The 26,586-nt window shown below is 40.2% G+C and overlaps 1 protein-coding gene across 1 annotated transcript in view; it reads right to left on the reverse strand.

The window, feature by feature from the left end:
- Positions 1 to 8,283: 8,283 nt before the first annotated feature.
- Positions 8,284 to 26,586, reverse strand: part of rfx7a (regulatory factor X7a) — a 41,690-nt gene continuing 23,387 nt past the window's right edge. The window contains exons 3-9 of the mRNA XM_036584125.1: positions 20,449 to 20,534; positions 20,121 to 20,243; positions 18,318 to 18,434; positions 17,109 to 17,193; positions 16,698 to 16,905; positions 15,093 to 15,397; positions 8,284 to 14,857 (exon numbers count right to left, since the gene is read on the reverse strand). Coding sequence (XP_036440018.1) covers positions 11,387 to 14,857; positions 15,093 to 15,397; positions 16,698 to 16,905; positions 17,109 to 17,193; positions 18,318 to 18,434; positions 20,121 to 20,243; positions 20,449 to 20,534 — 4,395 coding nt within the window. The 3' untranslated portion in view covers positions 8,284 to 11,386. The remainder of the gene's footprint in view (positions 14,858 to 15,092; positions 15,398 to 16,697; positions 16,906 to 17,108; positions 17,194 to 18,317; positions 18,435 to 20,120; positions 20,244 to 20,448; positions 20,535 to 26,586) is intronic.

Raw genomic sequence — 26,586 nt, forward strand, 5'->3', positions numbered from 1 at the left:
TAGTAAAACGTCATAGACATGACTTGTTGCACAATGTCCCTTTTGCCTCACATGGCCAAAAAAGTGTGGAAGCCTGTTTATGCTATTAAAAATGTAGCCATTTAGTTATTTAAGTCAGAATAATGATAATTTCCTTTTTATTATGACTTAGTATCTTATAATAATGACTTACTAATAATGACCTTCTTTATTATGAGATAGTAAGTCATTAATATGAGATGTTAAGTTGCAATTATGATAAGTGAACATTATGATAAACGTTATATAATTATTATGACATACTAGATGCCTTTTTTCAAGTGTAGGAAATGGACTTCCATTTAAAATTGTACACAGTTTAGTTTTTTAAAAAAAACTTTTGCTTAAACAACTGTTCAGTAATTAGAAATGTTATGGAGGGAAAGACAGAAAATGCACATGTTCCCAGCAAAAATGAATTAACATGATGTTCCTGTGATATTCCTTGACATGGGCACCGTAAAAGAAAGGGAGGGTTCTGTTCAGTTTAGTTTTGGGTCTACTCACTTTCATATGGCCTTTGCCGCAATCTTTGATTTACTTTTCAATGTTGAACATATCAATTGAAAGTCCAGCACTTTGGCCTGTCCCTATATTTGGGGCTTACAGACAATTGGGAGAAAAACTTCCTTAAAGTGGCCTTAGTCTGTCCAGTTATTAGGCCTATCACTTATTCCACGATGGCCTCATGGTCTCCCACACATGCCTGAGGCATTTCCTGGCTTCAGCATGCATTTCCTTGTATCTACTGTGACACTGGTTTCAGATCTGGCAGCACAGATGGATCCTGTAATATTCTGGTTCAATACTGCTTTGCACTGTTTTAAGTGGTCTTAGAACTGTTGCAGAGCAGTGGGTCCTCGGGACTACAGATGAGATCCCCCTGCAGGGAGGATTAAACATCAGTGGGTGGTGCCCTATTGTCCTGGGGACAGAGGCATTTCCACCCAGCCTGTCTGCCTTTTACATCAGTTCCCTTATGCAGGGAAGTGGTCACAACAGATGCTTCTCTCTCAGGTTGGGAAGTAGTTTGGTTTCATCCTGGAAGAAGTGGGAAGTGGCCTAGGCTGATTGCCTTGGAACACGTTAACTACATGGAGTTATACACTGTTCACCTTTTGTTGACTTAAGCTCAAACACTTCATACGGCACTTCAAGACATTTTCTTGATACACAACAAATAGTGATGGCGAGATGAAGCTTAAAGCTTTCCGATCAAACGTCTTGAAAAATGGTTTATTTCTCAAGGCTTCAAGTGCCCACTAGAGGCCCCTAGTGGTCAAAAGAATATAGGCCTGTATAGCATGAACAATTTTTTAGGCATGCGGTGCCCAGTCCTGGTTCAGGAAATCTGACACCCTATAGGTTCAGATCCAACATACCTGTCTCTAATTTTTTAGATGCCTTTGAAAGCTTTCATTACCTGGATGAGGTGTGCTTGGATAGGATTGGAGCTAAACTCTGTCGGGCAGTAGATCTCCAGAAGTACTGATTAGTCCCCCTGGTTTTAGATGACAGAGCTAATAAGAAAGCTGATGAGCACGGGTGGATTTAGTGATTCTGGGGCCCAGGCAAAAGACAGGAATGGGGCCCCTTGGATGCACATTTTTAAAGTAGTGACTTAATTGTCTAGACTGCAAAAAAAACTTTGGCAAGTGAAATCATCGTAAATCTAGTAATTATATGTAACATTTCACAATTTGGGTTTGGTGTAAGAATATAATAAGAATATTATATAACTATTTTCTAGACATTTGTCTTAAGTAATTGTATTAAGTGAAATTACCTGACTAAATTGGCAGATCATTTCACTTGTTTTAAGAAATATGCTTGAAGTATCTGCCAATATAATGAGATAATTTGGGCACAGGAAAGTAATGTAGTAAGGAGTAAGGTAGAAGTAAAGTAATAAGTGCTAAGATTATTTTTCCAGGAAGTAATATGCAACGAATCCAGTGAAATTTTGAGAAAATAGTAACTTGATTTCTTAGACTACTCTAGATAGTCTAAGAAATCAAGTTTAGATTTGGCAAGTTACCCCAACACTGGAGCTCAGAAAATGGCTACAATAACAAAGAACAGCTATTTGTAAAATGTGTTATATATATACACACACACAATCAAATATATATATATTACCTCAATAACCTAGGGGCTTCTCACGCCACACATAGTTCTTGCTGACAATGAAGCTTCCCTGTTTTGTCTCTCTGTAAGCCACTTATCTACCTGGCCTGGACAACAATGTGGCAAACTCACTAACAAGGAATGGACCCCCGGGGAGTGGTGGCTCAGACCAGACATCTTTGTTTGGGTCAGATATGCCTTGATTTTGCTTAATTTCTTTGCCAGCAGACTTGAACCAGCGCCCTCTGTGGTTTTCCCTGTCAAATCTGCCCAGCTCACTGTGGCTGGATATGTTGGCACAATTGGTCAGACCAGATGCTTCTTTTTTTTCTTCTGAAATTCAGAGCTGCCACCACCATGTTCTGTTGGTTACTCTGTGATGTTCTGCCATGCCATCATTTCCATTGCTGCTGTTCGTTATAAGGGGTTTCATCCTGACAGCTCCCAGCAAGGAGGGACCTCTGGTCTCAGCTGGGGGACAGCAACCTCAAATAGAAGCTCATCTGCAGCAAGATTGTAAAAAATGGTTCATAATTCTAGCTAATGATCTCAATAGATAGCATGTAATGTTGATGCTAGCTCCTCAGTGAACAACTAGTGAACTCTAGTTCCTCTCGAACCGATTCTTAGAGACTTCCATCTTAGGGAGTTTTCCTTTAAAAGGTGCACTGTAATGATAGAAAGCAATCCAGGAAAGAGAGTGAGGAAGAGAATAATGTAGAAATATAAAGTGCTTCAATGACCTCAGTGCATCAGTGGAGCGGTAGATAATGTACTCAGGGTGACCACAGTTACTGAGGTTCTGCAACACCACCAGCAAATAAACCTTACTCAGAGAGTCCTGGAACACAAAACAGCCCACATTTGGCAAACTGTAGGAGCTTGAGTTTGTTGGTCCTTGACAGCAGAGGCCTCCTTCTGGCAACCCCTTCAAACAACTTGTGGTTATGTAGAGGGTGTTTGATTCCAATTTGGGAGATGTTGTGACCCCAAGACCTAACAAACATCTGCAATTCCCCATCTGTGATCCTTGGAGAAGCCAAACCATTCTCCTCACTGTGAGTGGGGCATGCATCCTCTTCATGGCAGATTCTTAACGTTGTTTAAGATTCTTAATTTTTTTTTTTTTTTCCCCGATTTTCTCCCCAATTGTAGTCGTCTCCAATTTCACCCACTAGTTAGGACTCCCCCATTGCACTATACTACCAACGCTAGGAGGGTGAAGGCTAGCACAGGCTTCCTCCGAGACCTGTTAAGTGACACTGCATCTTTTTTGGAACTGCCACTCACGCAACGTCACTGGACAGTCGAACGCGATCGGAGGAAAGCACCAACCACCAGATCTGTTATGTCAGCTAACAGACGCCTGCACTGACTAGCATCGCATTGGGTGATGGGTGGAGAAGGGGGGCCATCCTACCCACCCAGAGAGAGCAAGGCCAATTGTGCTCTCTTGGACTCACGGCCATGGATGGCTGTAGCAACACCAGGGATCAAACTCGCGATCTCCTGATGATAGGGTCAGCGCTTAGACGTTTGCACGGTTGCTTGGGGGAGCCCCCCAAGATTCTTAATTGTTGGCCTGATTGTGGAAAGGGGCATTTTCAACTGTTTTCAACTATTTTCTTGTAGCCATTTTCTGATTTGTGCAGCTCAACAACCTTTTATCATACATCATTGTTGTTTTCTCTGGTCTTTCTCATAGAGAAGAATGACTGAGGGAATTTGGTCTGCATATCACTTCATACATAATCCCCAGTGAAACAGGACGTCATGGCTGACCATTTAAGTGTTCCTCAGGTGAACTTTAAAACACAAAATAATGAATGAGAATATACTTCAGTTACATTTCTCTGATGATTGTGACACTCAAATATTCATGGACATTAACGCTGTTTTGTTAAAATCCAGGCGCTTAACAAGCCAATCTGGTATTTCAATGAAATAATGACTCAAGTAGAAGCAGCTACCAAACACCAATTTATTTTAAGCCATTACAGCAACAATGGATTTCTTTTCATTTTGTGCCTGACTACAATACAAAAGTGTTTTTTCATCATTGCATATCTTTTATGTGCTGTCTGTAATTGTAGAACTACAAAGTGTACCTTTGTGGTAAGTGGAGCTGATAAAATGGACAATGACGGGAGAAACAAGAAGGTGTTATTAATGAAGTGGCTGGTCTATATTTAAAAAAATGTTCAAAACAAAAACACTCACCAGGAATTAAGCGGTTGAGGCAGAGATGGATTGACTCCAGGGAGGTGGAGCCCTGTGCACAGCTATAGACAAAAAGGACAACTCCTGCCTTGGTCAGCTGCCCCATCTTAGTGTAGAGCTTGGGTCCTGGAGGACCCTAGATACAACGAAGATGCTTCCACTCTGTGTGTCCCAAATGCCATTCATCTGTTCGTTGTCCAGCAGTGGGGATGCCCATCGTTTCTTTCACATTGCATAAAGGCACCAGCAGCTGGCCGAAGAGCTCCTCAGTCTTCTGTGGATAACAGTGCCGAGCAAGCAGGTTTGCAGTCAGCTATCAGGCGAGCTGGTCTTCAGCCGCTCCTCACCATGAAGAGGCCATAGAGCTGGCAGCTGTCTGTGGTGTCCACTGCTAATGTTCACCTCAGGTGCCACACATCCAGCCTGACCATTCATTCATGGAACACTGCCACTGCTCTGGGCTTCCCTGCTTCTGAAAAGTAGTGGGCATGGATGGAAGGACTCCAGCTCCCATCAGCTTATGGCTCCCAGTCATGGATGGCTGTGATTCAAACTCACAACCTCCTGGCACTTAGCCTGTTGTACCACTCACAAACTCTGGAAATTGCTCAGATTTCTGTGTCCTTAAATGTTTAATACACTGTGAGAAAATGTGTCATTTTAACTTTGAAAAATGACGCAATGGTCTAAGACTTCGCCCCAACATCAGGAGGTTATGAGTTTGAACCCCACTGTCCATATCTGGAAAGCCAGGAGAAGGAAATGCCTTATATAGTGCCTTTCTCAAACCCAATTTTGCTTTACAGATACGGGACAAAAAACAAACAAACAAAAATCAGTGAGGAGAAGAGTGGAATTGCTAAGAAAAGAGATCATTTTAAGCTGAGCTTTAAAAGAGGAAACTGAGGGACAGTCACAGAGAGATTGGGATAATGTGTTCCATAGTTTGGGGGCCATGACGCTGAAAGATCTGCCCCCAACAGTGACAAGTCTAAATTTTGGGACAACTAGACGACCTAAGTGTACAGGCAGGGCAGTACGGGTGCAGGAGATCGGCTAAATAGGCTGGTGCTAAAGCATGTTGAGATTTGTAAGTTAGCAGGAGGACTTTAAACTGGTAAAGATAAACTGGGACAGGTAACCAGTGTAACTGACTTAGAATTGGAGTGATATGACCTGATTTTTTTTGAGTGAGAGAGAATTCTAGCAGCTTAGTTTTGTAAATACTGAAGAGGCCGGATAGTTTTGTAAGGAACACCAATAAGAGGGGAGTTGCAGTAGTCTAAGCAGGATGGTACAAAAGCATGGACCAGAGTTTGTGTCTTTCATGGAGAACAGGGGACGAAGATTAACAATATTGCGGAGATGGAAAAAAGCTGTTTTGACCAGAGCCCTAATATAAGGTTCAAATGAAAGGACAGGACAGTCACACTGTCCAAATTAAATGTGAAGTTTGTGGAATTTACAGTAACAAACTTAGGGCCAATGAGTAGATTTTCAGTTTTATCAGTGTTTAGTTTTAGAAAGTTACTTTGCATCTATTGTCTGAGGTCTTGAATACAAGATATTAGGGCAGGGGGTGGCAGGTTAATAGTGGAGTTGGTGTGGACATAAATCTGTATATCATCGACATAACAATGAAAATGAAGACCATGATGGCGGATGATCTGACCGAGGAGTCAAATATAGATGATGAAGAGTAGAGGGCCAAGGACTGATCCCTGGGGGACACCTTGTATAACAGCACTGATAGCAGAGTTATGCTTACTATGGGCAGCACAGTGAAGTCTATTAGTGATATAGGATCTAAACCAGGCGAGGGCAGTGTCAGAGGGGTCTTACTGTAGACGGATGTTGAGGAAGTTGAGTGGAACTGTTGGTAGGTTTTACTAATTTTGTCTATGAAAAATCTATGAAAGGCTTCACATTGGTCAACAGTGCAGGGAGGGTAAGGAGAAGGAGGCTGAATAAGTTTATTGAAGTTACCTGACTTCGACCTGACTTGACAAGTAAGCCATGGCGCCAAGAGGTTGTACAAACCCAGCCTACTCTAAGTGAAAACTAAACTACTTCTTTCATTTAAAATATTGGATTTGTGGCCTTTTATTTGGCCAATTTCAAGTGATATCGACCTTTGTAGTCTTGTTTTGGTTTTAATTTAATGTAGTAATAGTAAAATGCTGGCAAACTACGGAGAAAATGAGCAATGTTTCAAGTCGCCAAGTGTGTCTACCTTCATTAAAAACTATGGTTGTGAATTTTCGGATGCAGCATGTCCAGTGTGCAGTGACCTTAAGTATATTTGGCTACACTGGTGTCAAAAATGAGATGATGACGCCACAATATAAAGATGTACCGTAACAGTGGTATTTTTGTGTAAATTTGATCTCACGTTTCTATTAACAGCTTATGACATCAATACACTTAAAATGTCTTTTTTGTCCTTTGTTTTACATTTTACATTAAAGCAGCACAAACGACTGCACAAAGTGCTAGGGTACTTTACAAAAAGTTTATTTTACGTCATAAAAAAAAATCTCAGCGAGCATTTTCAATAAAAAAGAAAGAGAAACCCCTTCTGAAATGTCATAGCAACTTTATCAAAGTACCATACAGTCTGCTGTACAAGATATAACACCACAAGGGGAAAAGGGTCATACATCAAAAATCCAGTTCTACCAGAGAGTGGCAGCTGAAATTCTGGCCTCTATCTCATTTTAAATCAAACGATCAGTGCTTGCTTCAAGTAAAATATGAACAAAAATAATTACAAAAGAAACGTCTCTTCACATACAGCTAAAGAAAGTAAAACATCAACAAACTGAACAAGACTGAAAAACTGACCATACAGAAAAGGTGAACTGCTGAGATAATAAACATCAAATAGAAATAATGAGTCACTATATCTTCCCGGCAGACAGAATTGATTCCAATGTTTTATCAACCATGTATTAAAAATTCATGAGGTTTCATTGTTTTTTTCTGACCATTTCATCATTTTTAGATCACACTTTCAAAAATATGCTTCGGTTCTGAGTTTTTCCATTGGAGATCCTGAAGCTTTGGTTAGTTTAAAAAAGGAGTGGAACAGTAATGATGAACCTGTAAAGCTTAGACAAATTGAAGCTGCCAAATTTCTTAAGTTCCTACCCACCATAGAAAGATACGCAACTTGATAGACTGAATATCACAACACATCTTTAATAATCCATGCCATGTTTTCACACAAGCAAGCTCTACTGAAAAGATAGAGCACCAGCAAAAAAATGAAATAAAAACCAAACAAACAAACAAAAAGAACAGTCAAGATTATCTATCTGTACAAGAGGACTACTTTTTCAGACAGGCTGCAGACTTGCTGGTTTCTGATAGATAAACTTAAGTAAACTTAAACTTAACTCTTAAAATAAGATGGTTCTTGGAGGGTTCTTCAGAAAAGACATCAGTTTTATATAGAACCATGAACCCTCAAAGAATCGTCTGCATGCTTAAAAGGTTCTTTGCATCGTTGCTGTATATGGTTCTATACAGAACTTTTTGGAAAACTGTTCTAGCACCAAAAAGGGTTCTGCTATTTTCACAATGTTAAGCCTGTAACAATAGAAGAACCATTTTTGGTGCTACATAGAACATTTTTCAAATGGTCCTATGCAGAACATATATATACAACACATTCTCCATCCATCTAAAGAACCAATTCACCATGGAAAGAACAATTTAGGCATGCACAGTGGTATTCATGGTTCTATGTAGAACTTCTGTCTTTACTAAAGAACCCTTGAAGAACCATCTTTTTTAAGAGTGTAGGGAGCAAATGACCATGTTATCAGGCTTTACATTTTTATTATGACTACCAGTCTAGTAACAATAATGATTACAATAATGATAATAATAATAACAATGATAAACAACAGTGCCTTGGTTTCTTCAAATGAAGGTTTAATATATACAAACGACTTCAAAACGACTTACTTTCAACAGTTTTCTAAAAACCTTGCTACATACGTTTTGCAAACCATACCAGTAGTGGCATTTTTTAAACTTTTTAATGTGTTCTTCGAGTAAAGGTTCCAGTGCTACAGGACAGGTTGCTCATGGTTATAAATTACACTTGACTGTCCACTAAAAAACCCTCCCCCGAGAAAAAAAGAGAATGCTTGTTTCAAAGTGTCATTTCAATGCCTCTTTTTTTAAATGTAGAATTACGCTGCAAAAAGGGTTTACTTTTTTTAAAAAATCACAAATTCCACAGCTTGTCTTTGGTATCGAGGTACAGTAAGGCTAAAACGGATTGTAAAGACGTCGGCCACAAATCAGACATAGTGTTTTAGTGCTGTGACTGTGTTTAAATCATCAGGCACAAGAAAAATTAGCAACGGGTTACCAGTAAATTACTCATACTGCGCAATCTTGCTTATAAAAAAAGTCTAATCAGATTCAAAAAGAGATTTACTGTTTTCCAGATTCGAAAGCTTTCAGCTTAAATGATGGCATAGTGGTACTGGCTCCATATTCAAAAACACCTTTCATATATAACAGTGCAGAGTACCTGAATGGGGAAAGAAATATATTAAAAAAGCTCAACAGTCATATAAATTTTGCTTTAACAAAGTTTAAAAACCCTCCTTGCATTTGGTACAAAGGCATAAGTTATGTGGAATCAAACCACTAACATCCTCTATTTCCAAGATGATAACTGCATTTATACAAAATAATTACAAACAGCATCAGCAAAAAAGCTGAAAAGCATCAGATGGTATATGGTTACTTAAACATGCAAGCTTTAAGCATCAACTTACAAAAAACTGCAGCCACTGAATTGAAAAAAAGTGGCAGATCAGCTATCTCATGAGCTTATAAATGCATAGATACAAACAATTTAAAGACTTTAAAAGACTAAGTGGATCCTGAATATAATCAAATGACACCGTTTTTCTCTCTTTTTCAGAGATCCACTTTGGCGTTTGCTTTTCTAAGGGGGATAGTCAAGGTGCTCTGTACTTTGTCAGTTTAACGTTGCCAAACCCAACACATTAAAGCCTCAATTAGAATCACTATACCTGACTGCAAGACAAAGGTTTTTGAATAATCACAATGCATATTCGGAAAACCATATTCTGTCACCCTGAAACAAAATAACAAAAAACAACAGTGCACTGAATTTACATTCAAATGTGTACATTATTTGTACATGAATGAAACATAATACCTCAACATCATTGTGTTATTAAGTGTACTGTCTTTTGGCACAAACTGTGTTCATGTAATATTTTATTTTTGTACACATTCGAGTAAAAAAAAATCCTTTTTTTGTCAGTGTAGTATAATCACTAAACCTGGGGCAACTGTGGTGCCATTGCAGCAGTTCTTGGTTGGGGCTTTAAACAGGAATTCCATCATTTTTTCAAAATCTGCTTTAACTGAGTCTGAATTGTTCACAGCGGTGGTGATTGAAATGAATAGGTTAAAATTATGCTTCTGATGCCATTAGTTTTCAGGTGAGGTCTCCCAAAACATATTTTGTAAAAATCCATTCACTTTACATGGAAGGCATTGTAAGTCAAATTAGTCCCCAAAGAAAACTGATTTTTTTTTGGTTTTACTACAATTTTACCATCATCAACATTCGATATAAAAACTGTAGGTGTAGGTTCACTGGTCACTTTCAATAACTAATAAATGGCTATATTTCCTATGTATATATATCACCACCATTGTAAATAAATCTGACTCATTAAGCTTCTCTTAAGTATACCATTGCACAACCAAACACTGAATTACTGTATTTACATTTCACCAGTTGAATTGAAATTTTTGAGAAATCAGCAGAATTCTCCTTTATACCACGCCTTTCTTGTTTGCATAATGTCTTAAACAGTGATGTCCTTTGTGTCTTCATAAACAAGACAGCCTGGATCACCTAAAAGAGTTTCCAATATACAAGTTTTCAATATATAAAATGTGCCAGGTAGTGCAAATATTAGATCATTTTGATGATTGTATTAAAAATTATTTCACAGAGCATTCATTTAATTCAATGCCTCAAATCTAGAGCATGGGGAACCCTGAGATGCAACTTAGGGAGGTTTAATGCCACACAAAACTCTAGTGAACAAAAGTCCTAATCACTTTAAGTTAATGCATATTAATTTCTATAAACAACAATTAGTTTACAATGAGGAGCAAGCCAAATTTTAGATTACGAACAATTCAGTGTGAATCAGATCTCAGTTTTAACAGCTGCAGTACCAGTTGCCATAATTTTGAATTCATATGAATGCCATGAAATTGACATACTGGAAAACTTGTGACAGGAGACATTATATTTCCTTATGTTATATATCCTGTGACTACAGTCTAGACAACAAAGTTTCCAAAAAACTACTAATCATTCATGTTGTATTTCTCTGCACCTGGAAGCACCTATTTAAAATCTGGTCGAAAGGGCGACTAAATGAAGCAAGAGTACCTCTCAACTAGTCCCAAAACAAGCTTGTTTACAAAAGAAGCAGGATTTAGAAATTAATTTAAATTCCCAAATTTCTCAAACAGTTTAACAGCATCCCTTTGCCTACAAGACGTGCAGATATTTTTCCTGCCTGCAACTTCCTTTGGCAAACATAAAATGAAAATAAAAAACAGGATCTTTACAGTTATTATTGACTCTCAGTCATGGCACCAGTACAGCTTCCTTTATGTGAGACTCCAAAACCCTGGTCTGTTTTCAATTCTGTATCAGTGCTGTCTTTGAAAAATGTGCATGGGGAGAAAATTACTATGGCAGCACCATAATCTGGGGCAAAGGAGTACACTGCAATTACAAAAAACAGCATTCTTGAAGAAAGTGATAATTTCTGTTCAGCCTGGCACAACTGTCTGGAGCCAAGTCCAGAAACTTGATACAATGTGCTATACAACACAAAAGTGTGAACACTTACAAAGACGGGATCCTGAAAAACATGTAGATAACCAAAAACATCCAGTCAAGTATTCAAATATCAAAATGATACAAAACTACAAATTAACCCAACATTTCCACTGTTGCCTGGTCCTTGCTCTCTAACCAGTCAAAGCCAGCAGAACTCACAGTCTCGCTGCAGATCTGCTGAAAAAGTGGGTCATTCTTCAGTTCCTCCAGTGTTGATTCTTCATACTGCCCCTGCTGCTGACTGGGGTTAAACAGAAGGTTTGTGTCCAAAGTGTTCAGGTCATTGATGCTACTAGAGAGTTCAGAGGTCAGTCGCATATCGCCAGGGAACTCAGAACCCCCAGTACTCAGATCTGAAGCCTGGCCTGACAGCTGTGAGCCAGCGTTCAGGCTGTTTTCCTCTAACAGGTCCTTAACAGTGCTGTCGAAATGCAGAGGCTGCTGGTGCTGATGTTGCTGGAGGTTCTGTTGCGGAGGAATCTGCAAGGCCTGATTCTGCTGCTCTTCACCAGAAAGCTGCTGCGGCTGCTTCTCTCCTGAGACTGATTGTGCTTGGCCGTCCCCTGATGAGAAGCTCATCTGCTCCCCTCTGGTGTTCTTCATGAGGTAAGCCGGCTTCTGAAACTTGTAGGCTGAGGGGCCAGATGAAATTTGAGCCTGGTGGTTGGCACTGCTGGGGAAGCCAGGGACGGCAGTTGTTTCCAGGATCTGTGTGAGGTTCATGCGAGCAGTGTAGGATGGCATGTTGTTCATGCCAAGTCCACGTACCGAACTGTCACCATCACCATCCATCTTGCTGAGTAGGACATTAGTGATCTTTTTGGTGTTGCTTGCCTGCCCACCAGCCTGCATAGGCAGAACTTCAGTTTGCATCATCACATTCAACGGCACAGACTGACTCCTCTGTGCCATGCTGCTAATGCTAGTGTCTGCTTGACTGTTAGCGAAGATATTCAGCACTTCAGGCGTCACTGGTGAATTGAAAGGGGAGACCACAGAACGGGGGACGTTAGGGTTTGGGGTCCCACTCAGGTTGCGCTGCCTGACTGCTGGACTGACACTGCGGCAGCGAAACGTCCCAGACCCAGAGGAGGATGTGCTGGTTTTGTTATCAAGAGGAGCTGGAACAGCAAATCCCTCCTGTTTATTGAGATTGGCCATGCTTGCCACCTGTTGCTGGACCGGGGAAATAGGTGTCAAACGGCTTATGTGCGTGTCATGGTGCCTGATCTGTGACTGATACGTCTGCCCAGGAATGGCAAAGGCATGAGGCTTCCTGAACTGATCATCTACCAGGTCCTGATAGCTGGGCAGAATGTTGATTCCGTTACTGGAGTTGCCACTACCGCTATTATAGCCATTATTTATCCACTCTAGTTTAGATTTATCTGGGTGGGTGGCCATTGGCCTCTGCATGGGCTTGACTGGACTGGAAGAGACAATACTGCCATCGTGGTAACTTGTGACACTTGAGTTGATAGGAGTGAAAGCAAAGGGGTTCCTACACTCAACAGGGCTGGGTGGTACACTACTACTGCAGTTAGAATGGGGTGTACTAATAGGGGTTTGGCAGCTGCTTCCAAGTGCACTGTCCACAGGGGTGGTGGGAGCCAAGCGAGAGCAGGGGCTCTCTCGAGTCAATCCCTGCCCCCCACCTATCATCTCTGTGGTGGGGGTTGGTGTTGGCGTGGGTGTGTGGATAGGTGTGCTGTTGCTGTGAGCTGAGCTGTAATAAGACAGGCTGGGCTGGTGATTGGATATCATGTTGTTCTGTAAGGTAGTCTGTTGACCTTGTAGTGCCATATCCACACAGCCACCAAAGTCTTGCACACTACTGTTCATTTTCATCTGCTCCTCCATTTGAACCAACTCCTCCACAATACTGTCCTGAGTCATGTCATCATCATTAAAGGGAAAATAGCCCACGTTTGGCTGGGATGACACATATTCTGCCATATCAGTGGTCATCTGTACCATTTGGCTCGGGCCAGAGGGTTGAGCTGTCACTTGAATAGGAGTGGATATTTGCTTGTTTTCTGCCGTACCCTGCTGAGAGTAAACTTGTTGCTGGGTGCCATCTTGCTGTCCATTATCCCAGAACACACTCTTGAGTTCACATGCAGAGTCAGCTTGCTCTGGACCTACCTGCATGGCTTGCGGATTTTTGGCTGCATGCTGCTGTAGCAAGGCCTGACCGGTGGTGCTAGCCGGGTGAGTGACTACTGGCTTGCTGTCAATACTGGATGAAGACCCTTCCCACCGCCCTTGAGAAACACTTCGCGGCCTGCCAAAGGTCTGGAAGCTGGTATTCCGGATCTGAGAATCCTGGCAAGGGGCAGTTGCAGCTGTGGTACCAGAGGCAAAATTTTTTACACTAGATGAGGATCCTTCCCAGTGTCCTTGGGAAACGCTTCTTGACCTGCTGACAGTCTGGAAGCCAGTATTCCCAACTGGAGAGTCAGAAAGCCCAAGGATGCGGGTTGGAACATTGGAGTTGAGCTTCATCATAACTTTTGATGCAGCTGAGGCAGGTGCACTCTCTGGTCGGATGGGAGCATCTGACCTGGGAATATTCTTCATTGTGGCTCCCATGCCTGATTTTGTACCTTCAGTTACTACATCTGTCAAAAAGACTTTTTTGACAGGTGTTAAACATGAATCTGGGCATAAGCCTTGTCTTTTGCGAGGGCTTCTGGATGCAAACTCTGCATCCCTGGGTGATGTCACAAATGCACCACTACTGGTTGGGGCACTGCTCATGGTCTGATTGGTTACACTCTGATACAAACTTCTTTCTTTAACATTATTATTGCTGCCAGCAGCCACATTGCTTTCATTAGGGAGCATCCTCCCATTACATTTGGTCCCTGTTTGCATGTCCAGCCCTGCAGATATCTTAGCAAGAGGTGTAGGCACACTAGCTGCCCTCGGTTTGGGTGCCTCTTCCACCCTCTGTATGCCCACGCCAGCTTCCTGAGAAGTTGCCAGCCTGCCAGTCTCACGCTGGACTTGTCCACCCCCAAGTACAATATCAGAGTCTAACTTCATGTCGATGACAGGTGTTGTGGTGGTTGTTCGTCTTGCCAGGGCGGATGGCATTGCTGCAATAGAGCCGCTACGCACGCGCGTAACAGGCTGGAGGTCATCACTAAGGCTAGCAACTCCAGCAGAAGCAGGCCTAGGTGTGTTGCTGATTGTTGAGGTGGCTGCAGTGTTGGTGTTGCTTGGCCCCAGAGATATGGTTGTCATCTTGACAACATTGACGGAGCTGACCTGGGATGTTGGCATAACAGTTTTGATAGGACTGTTGGTGATAAGGAGTGCAGGAGGTGTGCGCAGGGTGATCGCACTAGTTGTAGTCGGTTTGGGCAAGATTTGGGCATAACGATGGCGGGCAGAGCGATCACCCACTGGACTTGCAGGGACATTCTGAGGGGTCTTGGGACATTGCTTCACAGGCTGCACTGCTTGGGTGACAACCTGAAAACTGACAGGGAGAACTTTGCTTTCTGGTGTTGCAATGGGAACAGGGCTAGGAGACATCAACTGCCTGCTTCTCTGGACCTGCAGAACAAAACAGAGCAAACATAAGAACTGATAAGAGAAACAACATGGATATGCACAAGTCCATTTTCAGTCTATGATCAATGCACTGAAGATGCTAATGTTTTTTAAATGCATGCATAAAGATCACTCAAAGTAGAACTAGCATCCTCTGCTTGGTTTCATTTTTACAAAGATAACCTAAACTTTCTTTACACAATGGCAATTCCATGACTTCTGCTGAATTAGTCTTTACCGTAATAGGGCTAGGGACTGCAGCCACCACAATGCCAATGGTAGGCTGCGGTGAAAGCAGGGCAGGGCTTCCACATGGGATTCCTGTGCCTGAACCAGGCGTAGTGCCCCCATCTGTCCTCCTGGCCTGGGCCTCAGCAGGAAGTGGGGAGTGAAGTTTCTGTTCCTGCTGCTTCTTTTGGATCTTTCTCTGGAGCTGCTGCTTGGCATCAATAGAGGGGGATGCTAGCGTTTTCACCTGAGGCTGGAATGAGTGGGCATCGGCCGTGGGCACAAACGCAGATGACTGCACAGACATCTTAGTCCCTACAGTGATCAAGAGAAATAACCACATAAATAACCACATAAATACACAAATATTATCGGTTGCATGCCACATGGACTATAGTTATGGTATTAACATTGGTTATGGTGTTGATAAACAGACAGACCTTAGTGTATGTATAGCATACAAACACAATAAAAAAGGTTGTGTGGTTACCATAACAGTCCATCCCTCAAATAACACTGCAGTACGCAATTACGCTTGCCAGCTAAGTGCTTAGCAGGCAGTAAGAATAAACACATCCATCCTAATAAATTTCTTCCAGAGATGTGGAATTGGCAAAGACTGGAATGATTGACCATTTTATTATTTTGACTTTGGCAGATCTTTATTACAGTTTTATGGTGTTAATAACATGAGTGAGGTAAGTGCACTAGCGCTGTATTTGAATGTTGCTGTTACACCTATACCAAAATGTCATATACTTTATACCAAAAGTTATACAAGTCATTGTGCTAAACAGCCAGTCCCCTTTTACTTTTGATGTATTACTTTATATGAGTTATGTTATTTAAATAGGCAACTACTTTTGCCTGTTTGGCCAAGTGAATAGCAAACAATATTATTTTTATTGTAATAATGGTTAATAGACAGTACTGGAAATGTAGTAGTTTGTTTTATGTGTACATTTAGTGTAAGCCTCAGGTTTAAAATAAAAATTGAACAAAACATCAGTCATTGACCAATTTTTTTGTGAAAAATTGGAATCAGCCATAAAAATACACAATCATTGAATCCATAATTCCATCAATAGTTATTAAAAAAGGTGATTGAGTCTGTCTTGTCCAATTTATGTCAGATTCATTTGACCGATTCAATGAAAGAAATTTAGCACTTTTGTTTAAATTTGCAGCTTTCCAAACAACTGTTAACATGTTTACCAGTATGTGAAATAGTAAAAACCTGACCACCACTTTGTTTTCCTCATTTTGCTCATGCCACATGTAACTGTGATTTGCTAAGTTTCAAGAATATCGTGCATCTGCTTAACTGCAACTCACAGAAATGAATAAAGGACCTAATTTGTAATAACAATTTCATTGTTCATTATGTTTATTAATTTACAGTTAGTTATCACTGATGCAATTTGGATGTTATTGCAAAAATAGAAATTGTTCAGAATAAAATGTGTGTCAACACTTTACTATTCTAATAAGCTATATAGTGTAATATTTTACAAAGCCATGTCACATGTCTGTGTGAATACAGGCCACCAGGGGGAGGCATTCGCCTGTCCAAGTGACTAAAGGGAATCGTCAGTCTGGGATGAGTGCCCTGTACCTGAAGGGGATCCTGTCATGACGGTAAGAGCAGCAACAGACTTGGTGCCGATGTAGTGGCTGTTGAGCAGGAAGCGTGCCAGGTCCTCCACACTGTCAAACTGCCGACTCAGCACTTTCTGAGCCCACTCGCACACCAGGCCACAGGCTGCAGAGCGGACCTCGTCCTCGCCACCGCAGCTCTGCCCAGCGGGCTCAAACACCTCACACTGCCACACATGGACAAGGAGAGCATGAATGAATCTTTTTTTCAGTTTAGTATTTTTTATATAACATTTACATGTGTCATCATGCTCCACTGCTAATCTCCAATGTTAGCTGATGGAGAAAACTGCCATCATTGTAAATTAAAATTTTTTAAATACTCTTGAAAAAAGGTTGAGTGGAGAACAAGAAAAAGAGGCAAACTTACCCCATCTCCAGTTTTGTGTAAATCCAGGTTTGGAAGTGAGGGCATATGAATGAAAGCTTTCTTTCTTAGGCCACTATAGCAATATGTGAGTAGATGTTAAGGAACAAGTTAGATATGTAGTTCACTGTGTGGCCTGTATCTGTTTGCTCATTACTGGTGAAAATGTAAGGACTGTAGCCTGCCATGCTCTCTTAATCAATGTCGGAATTTCCAATGTCAGGACCATCTTTACTCAAAAATCAATTTAATAAAAGACATTTTGGCTTAAGAGTTTTTGTGCAAAGCCCAGTTTTCTAAACTATCATGGACATGATGCCTGTTTTGGCTGTGACCATCTCCTACACCACGATTTTTTAAAATAAAAGATGACTGAGAACTTTAAACGAAAGCTGACATATCTGCCAGTTCATGTCCCTGGATACTAACACTGAGCTCTGGCAGTTTACACCTCTATATCCAAAGGGACAAGAACTCTAACTATGCCCACACATGACTGGGACTGTATGCAAGGAAAGAAGTAAAGAGATGGGAATAAAGTTGTGATCAATTGTTTGAATGGAACTTTGAAAAAAGTCTATGTAAGCTCTTTACATATGGCAAAGTTCAGAATGTCCACCTTTGGTATGAGGATGGGGTTGCTTTCTTAAACGGGGTTGAGAGGAGTTTGAGGGGGCAGTTGTATTAGATTTCCGTTACGGTGGCAACCGTTGTCAACAAACAAGTGTTATTTCGGAATGGCACCACCAAGGAAATATAAATAAAATATGTACTCACAGATGCACTTGTAACTCTGTTTTTTACCCGTGTTCCAAATAAAATAATTATCACCTCATCGTTGTTATGAAACACTCAGTCATGATTAGGCCTGTGGAGAAAAACCGTTGGTTGGCGAGGAATCCCAGTAGCATAATAAGGCCAGCAACCAGGCTTTTTTGGGGTAAACAATATTGGGATCCTAAAAAGAAAGCTGCATGAGTATCCCCTGGGTGGCTAGGACTGTGTGAAAGAGGACATGCTATGGACAACATTTCTTGAAGGTCAGACAGACTGCTGCTGCCGCTAAGTGCCTCTGTTCCATTGCAGCAACCTGTCGCTTTATTTGATGTAATTTTCTGATCTATATTTAGGAGACACATGAACTACAACAACAGATGTTTGAGAGTTCAAAAGCAGGGTTAGATCGTAGCAAACAGTTCCAGAGAAGGATATTTGGATTTGCCTCTCATGCCAAGCCGGCGTGCCTTCATGTTGGGAAAAACGTTCTTCATGATCTTTCCAAAGTCGGCGGCGCTGAGAGCGTGGTAACCCAGGTTGTCACAGTAGCTCCTGAGAAACATAAAACCATACTCATTTAAGACCAAGATGAACAATATTTATTAAATATAAAATGACCTATAAAATAAAATAACATTTTATTCCCTTTAGTCCACTGAGTTGGTACATGGCGACAAATACTTTCTTAAAATTTTTTGACAATATAAAAGTCAATTTTTTTCAGATTCCTTTGCGAAGGCTTATGTGTTTCTGATCACATGTTGTCCTGTTGTAGTCTGTACTTTTTTCACATACACATCACCTTTGTTGGGGGTTATTATGGTACAAAATAACATGTTACAGTAATGTGATTACTTTATCCTGTAACAAACTACTGTAATTCATTACAGTTTAAATTATTGTAATCATGAACTGTTTCTACTGGCTAGTTTCTCAGTTTTCTCAGTTAAAAATGCTAATAAGGATAACTGACCGTGTGTTTAGAGTAAAGGCAGGGATGCTTACTGTGATCGGTGATTTTCTACTAAATAAAAAAGTGCTGAAAATGACTACTGGGGTTTCCTTGTACTTTCCAGGTGGTACAGATGTGTTTGGGTTTTAGAGTGTAACTTAGAAGTAATGTAATGAGCAGTTGGATTACTTTTTTCTAGGAGGTAGTAAGTAAAGTAACCCCATTATAATGTGAGAGAAGTAATTAGTAATTTAAAATAGATTGCTTTTTTGAGTAACTTCCCCAACACCGCACATCACAGTTGCAATACAGCAATAAAGAAATATGTCCTGTCACATTTGGCAGCTATTTCAGATGATATTTATTAAATAGTATATTGGCTTATTCGGAGGCTTTAATATGTTTCCCAGAGAGCACAGGGGATCCCTGAGTGAACAGGAAGGCAGCGTGTCTCATTATGCAACTGTAACAGTATTTGTGATGACGGTCTCAGATGATCTCTTCTAGAATTACACACAAACTTTTTTTTTACTCAGGGTTCCAAGGCTTATTTATGCCACAACGATTAGCCCCTGTCAGATATAAAGCCTAGAACTGCTGGATTAAATTTTCCGATGTTCACACACATCTGAAAATTCCCAATTGCCTTTAATGTCATTGGGACTTTAAAATAGCATTGGATGATAAACAAGAGAAAGGCAGAAAAGAACACCAAGTGGTGATATTCCAGCTTTTTACTTGAGGCAACCCGGAGCACCGCGGTGAATCTTACTAAGTCGCATCCCGGCAAAATACCAGATCGACTTTCCCTGCGTTTCGACCCTGGCTCTTGTTCATACATAACCCCACACCAAGAAATTGCTGGAATGTTTACAAGTGCTTGTGTGAAAAGAGGCTAAAGGCTCACTAAAAGAGTTCTCTTACAGGGATCTGCTGCTAAAAATGAATGCTTTAATACCTGAATACTTTATTTAATGCTTTAATACTTTATTAATACTTTAACCACTATTACAATGAATCAGACTTTGAACAGAAGCTGCTTGTATTCTCAGAACAATGGACTGACCATTGTGAAAAATGACCATATTTACTGGAAATTAATTAAATAATGGGTGATCTGTGCAGTCGTTTGCATAGTACCGTATTTATTTATTAGCCTGATTCTGTCTGGTTCTAAGTTCCAACACTTGAATTTGGCCAGTTGGATAAGAAATTCTGGTACCATGAAAGAGGTTACATGGAGTTTACAGATTACAAAAAAAGGCAGCAGTGGTTCATAAACTCACTTGTACTCATCGTAGACCTCCTGCTTGGGAAGCGAGGTCTCGGGGTGCTCCTCCAGGTGATTCCGGATCCAGCTGAATGCATGCATCTGCTGAGTGCGACTTGATGACACACAGCTCTGTTCACTGAAAAAGATGCACAAAAAAGCTATGCATAGTAACAAACACCAACATCACACAACTACATCATGCCTATATTGAATTAATTCAAATGTTCATATATGACATAATGACCACATCTCTGGAAATGGTTCCCAGTGTCTTTAATAAAGCAAAATGATATTAAACAGATTTAAGTCAACACAGAACATGTATCATTAAGAACACTCACGTTTTGTCATTGCCACTGCTGGGCCCAGAAGGCAACCTGAGGTAGAGGTAGAGTTTTTCAATATCTGTAAACTTCTCCACATCTTGCTGCAAAGGGAGAGAGAAAGAAAAGGAGAGTTGGCCACATGATAAGTGTTTTTTCTAAGGTATGTTAACCGTCATTTTTCTCCAATGCATAGACAGTATATGTAGGCAGTTTACATTTTCTATTTGCCGTAATTTGACTCTGTTTCATCTTTTTGTCTGAAGTTCTGCTTTTACTGATTCTGCATTAATGTACAGCCAGTCCCGTTCTTGTGAAAGGTCTTTCTCAGAAATATATTTTGTGAAGGTACTTGAAAATCTCTGGGCATTTTTGAAAAAAAAAGTTGCTGTTGATATTTGGAAGGAAAAAAATCATTTTCTGCTGATTTCTAGCAGTTATGACAAAACAAAACACAATGTCGGAGGCCCTTTAGAACACTTCTTCTCATTTCCTGTGTTATTTACCTGTTTGGGATGCAAAGATTAAACAGGTAGAAGATATAAGTTATGAATGCTTAAAAGTGCCAGTATCAAATTCAATTTATCAGTACCCATATTAAAAAAGATAATAATCCATAATTAGATCATTTTAAGCGTTGGATAAGTCTATCTAAATGATGTGGCTGGAAACTGACTGGTTGCAGCCAACCTGAACTGCAGCAAAACAGTGAGTGGCACCGCTACAGTGTAATGATATCAATAGATGAATCTATGGCGGTGTGGTGATGAAGACAACTCCGTCAGAGCTATATATAAAGTTTTGATTTTATTATTGACACTTTTATCACTATTCAGGATTTTCTGTTTAAAAAACAAAAACAAAAAACAAACCAAAAAAGCCCAGAAAGTCATCTTTCACAATTCACCATTGACTGAAAATCATATGAATCACAATACTCTAAAATTACTGGACTATAAGATTAGAATCAAAAATTGAGATATTGATATTATCACTGACAATTTTAGCCCTTTAAAGTGGTATTGGCCTTTATCATAACAGTCAGGCCCTAGGCCAAAGGGGTTTCAGGGTCAGTGTCATACTATTGAGTGGGCAAATCTCCATCGCTGGCATAAAAATGCACACACACATCTATTCTCCAAATGCACCTGTGCCTTCAGAACACAGACACAGCCACCAGCCTGGCCTGCAGACACAGTGAACAAACTTGTATGTTCTTTTTTACATACCCACACAGACCCACACTTCCATAGAGGGATGTAAAATGAAAAAATCAGATTCTACATGCGTCTCCTCTCTGCTCCTCTTCAAAGAGAATGTGTAAGATGGTAGGGCGGGGCAGGCCTGATTTAAATTCTGCTGGAGTAAAAGGCAGCAGACGAGAGTCTCTCCCTGTAGGCATTTCTATACAGCACACAAAGACACACCAGACACTCAAACTTAACTACAAACACACAGTAAAGATCTGCCATTACTGAATCTTAAGAACAAAGCATCGCATCTGAGGAATCCAGAACTGTGCAGGAACACTTATTGGAAAATGTTGTATAGGTTGTATTTGGATGATAACACTCCTACATTTGCTGCACAGCTTTTATCTTAAAAATGCTATTTAATACATTTTGAAGACCCCAACAAAAGAAGAAATAGTTCTATTTCCGCCACACAACATTATACACAAACTCAAATATGGCTTGTTTTAATGTCTATTTTATTTAAATTAAGGGTGGGCTTTTCAGTCCAATTTGATATTTTATTACATAAGGAATTATTCATTTAATTTATATAAATGGTCCACCAAAACAAAAAAAGTATAGAACTCTTAAGCCTACAGGCTACTGCACACTGAACGCCACCAGCGACGGTGGTGCTATGCAGTATCTCAGACCCAGCTCATAAATTTATGTGATCTCAGTAACATGGTCAGTTTTGATTTCAGGTTGACTTTAACACTCTTAAGCACACAGCCTGGATGTCGAGGCTAAGATGGATATCCAATAATGGTTCTAAAACCTCAAACCTCAAAGCAGATCAGTAATACCAAGCACTTAATTGTAATTGAATGACTGGGCTGTTAAGCAAAATAATACTAGTACGTTCTTGTGAAAGGTCTTTCTCAGAAATATATTTTGTGAAGGTACTTGAAAATCTCTGGGCATTTTTGAAAAAAAAAGTTGCTGTTGATATTTGGAAGAAAAAAAACATTTTCTGCTGATTTCTAGCAGTTATGACAAAACAAAACACAATGTCGGAGGCCCTTTAGAACACTTCTTCTCATTTCCTGTGTTATTTATCTGTTTGGGATGCAAAGATTAAACAGGTAGAAGATATAAGTTATGAATGCTAAAAAAGCCAGTATCAAATTCAATTTATCAGTACCCATATTAAAAAAGATAATAATCCATAATTAGATCATTTAAGCGTTGGATAAGTCTATCTAAATGATGTGGTTGGAAACTGACTGGTTGCAGCCAACCTGAACTGCAGCAAAACAGTGAGTGGCACCGCTACAGTGTAATGATATCAATGGATGAATCTATGGCGGTGTGGTGATGAACGCAACTCCGTCAGAGCTATATATAAAGTTTTGGTTTTATTATTGACACTTTTATCCCCATTCTGTATTTTATGTTTAAAAAAAAAAAACAAAAAACAAACCAAAAAAGCCCAGAAAGTCATCTTTCACAATTCACCATTGACTGAAAATCATATGAATCACAATACACTAAAATTACAAGATCACAAATTATATTAGGTGATATGTGAATTTTGACCATTGCTACCATTGCATTTGTCTCAGAGTGTATGTATCCATAGTAAACACTTCCAGAAAGATGAAACAATGGAATCTTTGGAAGAGTCTCTTGACTGTTTACTTGGTATGTGCAGTACACACACACACACACACACACACACACACACACACACACACACATCATCTAAACCGCTTATCTTTCTGGGTCGCGGTGGGGTGCTGGAGCCTATCCCAGCTGTCATGGCATGTGCAGTACAATTTCATCTAAATCCTCTCTATACAGGGAGAGCAATAGCCAGAGGAAAAAGGAAATAAACTTTTAGTTTTCCATGATCACACGACCACGGGTGATGTAAACATCTGGGTTTGTAATATAAGCCACTAAGAACTTGTTTGTCTTGTGTTTATTGCCAGAGTTTTATTACCCATAGTTTTATTACTGAGGAGACGTTTAAAACGTTTATTACAGACGCCCCCTGATGAACTACACAGTGAAATCATCAGTACAAAAAATGCAGTGTTAAATTTTATTCACTCTAATTGAGCTGGATTGACTACTCTGTAGAGCGGGACCATTTACAGTTCAAAGTAGTGCTGAAATGAACTATTTAGGTGTTGATTTAACACTGCTGATTTGCTGATTAGTAGGATGAAAGATGAAACAAATAATAAGATGAAATTAAGATTTGAACCTCAATATTTGCTGGTATTAAAGACAGTAACAGGTGAAAAATGGGCAGAATCTGTCATTTAGCATGCTAGCACTAGTACCATCTAGTACTTAGTCTCGTACTGGCTTAACTGATAAGATGCCACCATGGTCTGAGCACATTTGTATTCATTCTAGTTTTGTGGTTGAGACAATGACATTTAACAATTTTTAGCATGGCAATGGTCATCTTGGATCAAAATATCAAGGTGGCTTATGTTGTGGTACACGTGGTCACTGTTGCAGATTCCATGTTTATGTGATGATGTATTTAGGGCATTTTTTACAACTGTAATTTTTTCCTGACTGTGACCAATTCAGTTTCAAATTAGGATTAAGAGCAAATATTACAGACAGGCCACACCTTCAGTGCTTGGCCCCCTAACAACAGTGTGCAACAAGATGAGGCCAAACAACTGCTAAAAAAACTGGAGAAAAAAAATGTGCAGGGGGAAAAGAAGGCGTGTTAAAATAAATATGTTCCAATAGGATTGTGGGGCCCCACCCTAAACAGGAAGTCATCTGAGGTAGCTATAATCCGAGGAAGACTTAATCCCTAAGCGCATGGGGCAGGGCGTCCGGCTAAAACAGCATAAACAAGCTTTTGTTTTTATGGTGTCTGCTGGAGAGAGCAGCGGAGCACGCGCGCGTGTGTGCAGTCTGCAGAAGTGAATCTTCGAATGCCCGAGAGAGCGCATGGCCCACTGACTGAATCACCAAATAAACCTCCAGAACAGGCCATGTGAATGCTACCATGGCTGTAAACAGTAAACAATAACAACAACACAAATAAAAATATAGCAACGGAGGAATGGGACTATGTGCAAAAGCAGCTGCGATGACTGAAACAGTAACGGAAGCCATACACAAACACACCCACATTCATGCACCATATTAGCATACGCACATACATACATGGCATGGGACTAGGGGTGGGCAATATGACAATGTGTTATTGTTACTGTGCTATATATTATATCATGATACACTTTTCTAAGTATATTGTGGGTACTGTCAGTACTTAAAGGACACTGAACTGCATGTATCATGAAAAAACAATACCAACTGCAGGGAGACTGCAAAGTAGAGATGCCCTTATTTAACTTTTTTCTCCTGCTACTGATTCCAATGAACTGAGTGCCAATCAGAGACCACTCTTAATTTAATTTCTAAAAAAATGGGTAGTTGTGTTCAAGCTATACATTTTCAGAAGATATTTCTGAGGAGATTAGACATTAGATAACCCACTTGCACAAGAAACAAGGAAAAAAAAAGTAAAAAAGAAGTTTCAGAGTCCAAAAACGTTTACTAGCAAGATATATGGAAAAATGGGACTCCTAACAACTGAGCAAAACCTGGTAGACCACTAAAACTGTCCCATCAGATAAACAGTACTTAAAGCTTTCATCTTTGAGAGAGATGAGTAAATCAAGCTCCACTCTTACTTCAGATCTGAAAAAACCCACAGGTGTTTCTGTCCATCTTTCCACTGTGAGAAGACAACTTAACACTATGAGTCTGAAAGGATGCATATCTTGCACAAGGGAGAACTATTAGAACTCCAAAAGGTCTTTGGGCTTCATAACAGTGGTGACTCAAATCAATGACAGTGCCCTTGTTAAATTATACTGTCCAAAAAAGTGTACAAAATTGCACTGTTTCAATTTCATAATGACCACGAATAACAAACAGTATCACATGTAGATCAGTCACGTCTGACCAATGTCCAATCCGTTTAATTAGGTCACCAATGGTACTGATACGGATCCAGCAAACTGAATCAGTGCATCACTGTGGAAACAACAACTACAGAAACTGTACAGTAAAAGTAGCTCATCAGATGTCTGTCCATTCTGCCATTATCATTATTAATATATTTTATTTATAAGTTCCATCTTAAATTGTTTATATTTTGCAAACATTGCTAAATAGTTTTAGTCCTCATAGTTTATCAAACTCTCATTTTAAATGCGGCACAACTGTTTGTTTTGGTGTATTTCGTGATACGTATTGTGTCTTCAGATATCATGATTGTATATTTCTGCCATCGCCCACCATTACATGGGACTCCACAGGCTGCGGCTAGGCAGCTCAACTCAAATCCTCTTGCTTCGTTTAACCCTTGCTTGTCCAGAGCCAGTGTGGTCACACTCAGAGCCTCGGTCATACGCAGCCCTCCCCTCTCTCAACTTTCTAAGAATAGAGGCGTCTCTCTCTCTTTTCTATTAGTCTCTTTGTTGCTAAGGGAACGAGAGCCAATGAATGGCTAAAGTTATCAGCCACTGAGCTCTGTTAGCGGTACTGAGTAGGTGGGGCCGGGGGGGATAAAAAGTAAATAAAAATGGCCTCTAGATGCAGACGTCTCGGAGCCAACTGCGCTGCCCGATTTAGGAGACGGGATACAAGAGGTGACGCACATAAGCAGAGATGGTAAACACACACAGCGACTCCTGCGGATGCCATAGCATTAAGACCATGTATTTTCCGTGACTGTAGTGCTTCTCTAAGAAAGAATACAACAACCAAACACCAGCATCTTTTGAACCAGGCTGCAATAGAAGAGGAGACAACTATGCATTTACACTGTCGATCATGTAAATCAACAGATTTCCTTAATTAAGTGTGAGAGTTTTGTTTTTTAGTTAAATTTTTGATTACCTGACATAGGATTTTTTAGGCTAAATCCAAGAGT

The sequence above is a fragment of the Colossoma macropomum genome, unplaced genomic scaffold (assembly GCF_904425465.1).
Source record: "Colossoma macropomum unplaced genomic scaffold, Colossoma_macropomum, whole genome shotgun sequence".
Taxonomy (NCBI): Eukaryota; Metazoa; Chordata; class Actinopteri; order Characiformes; family Serrasalmidae; genus Colossoma; species Colossoma macropomum.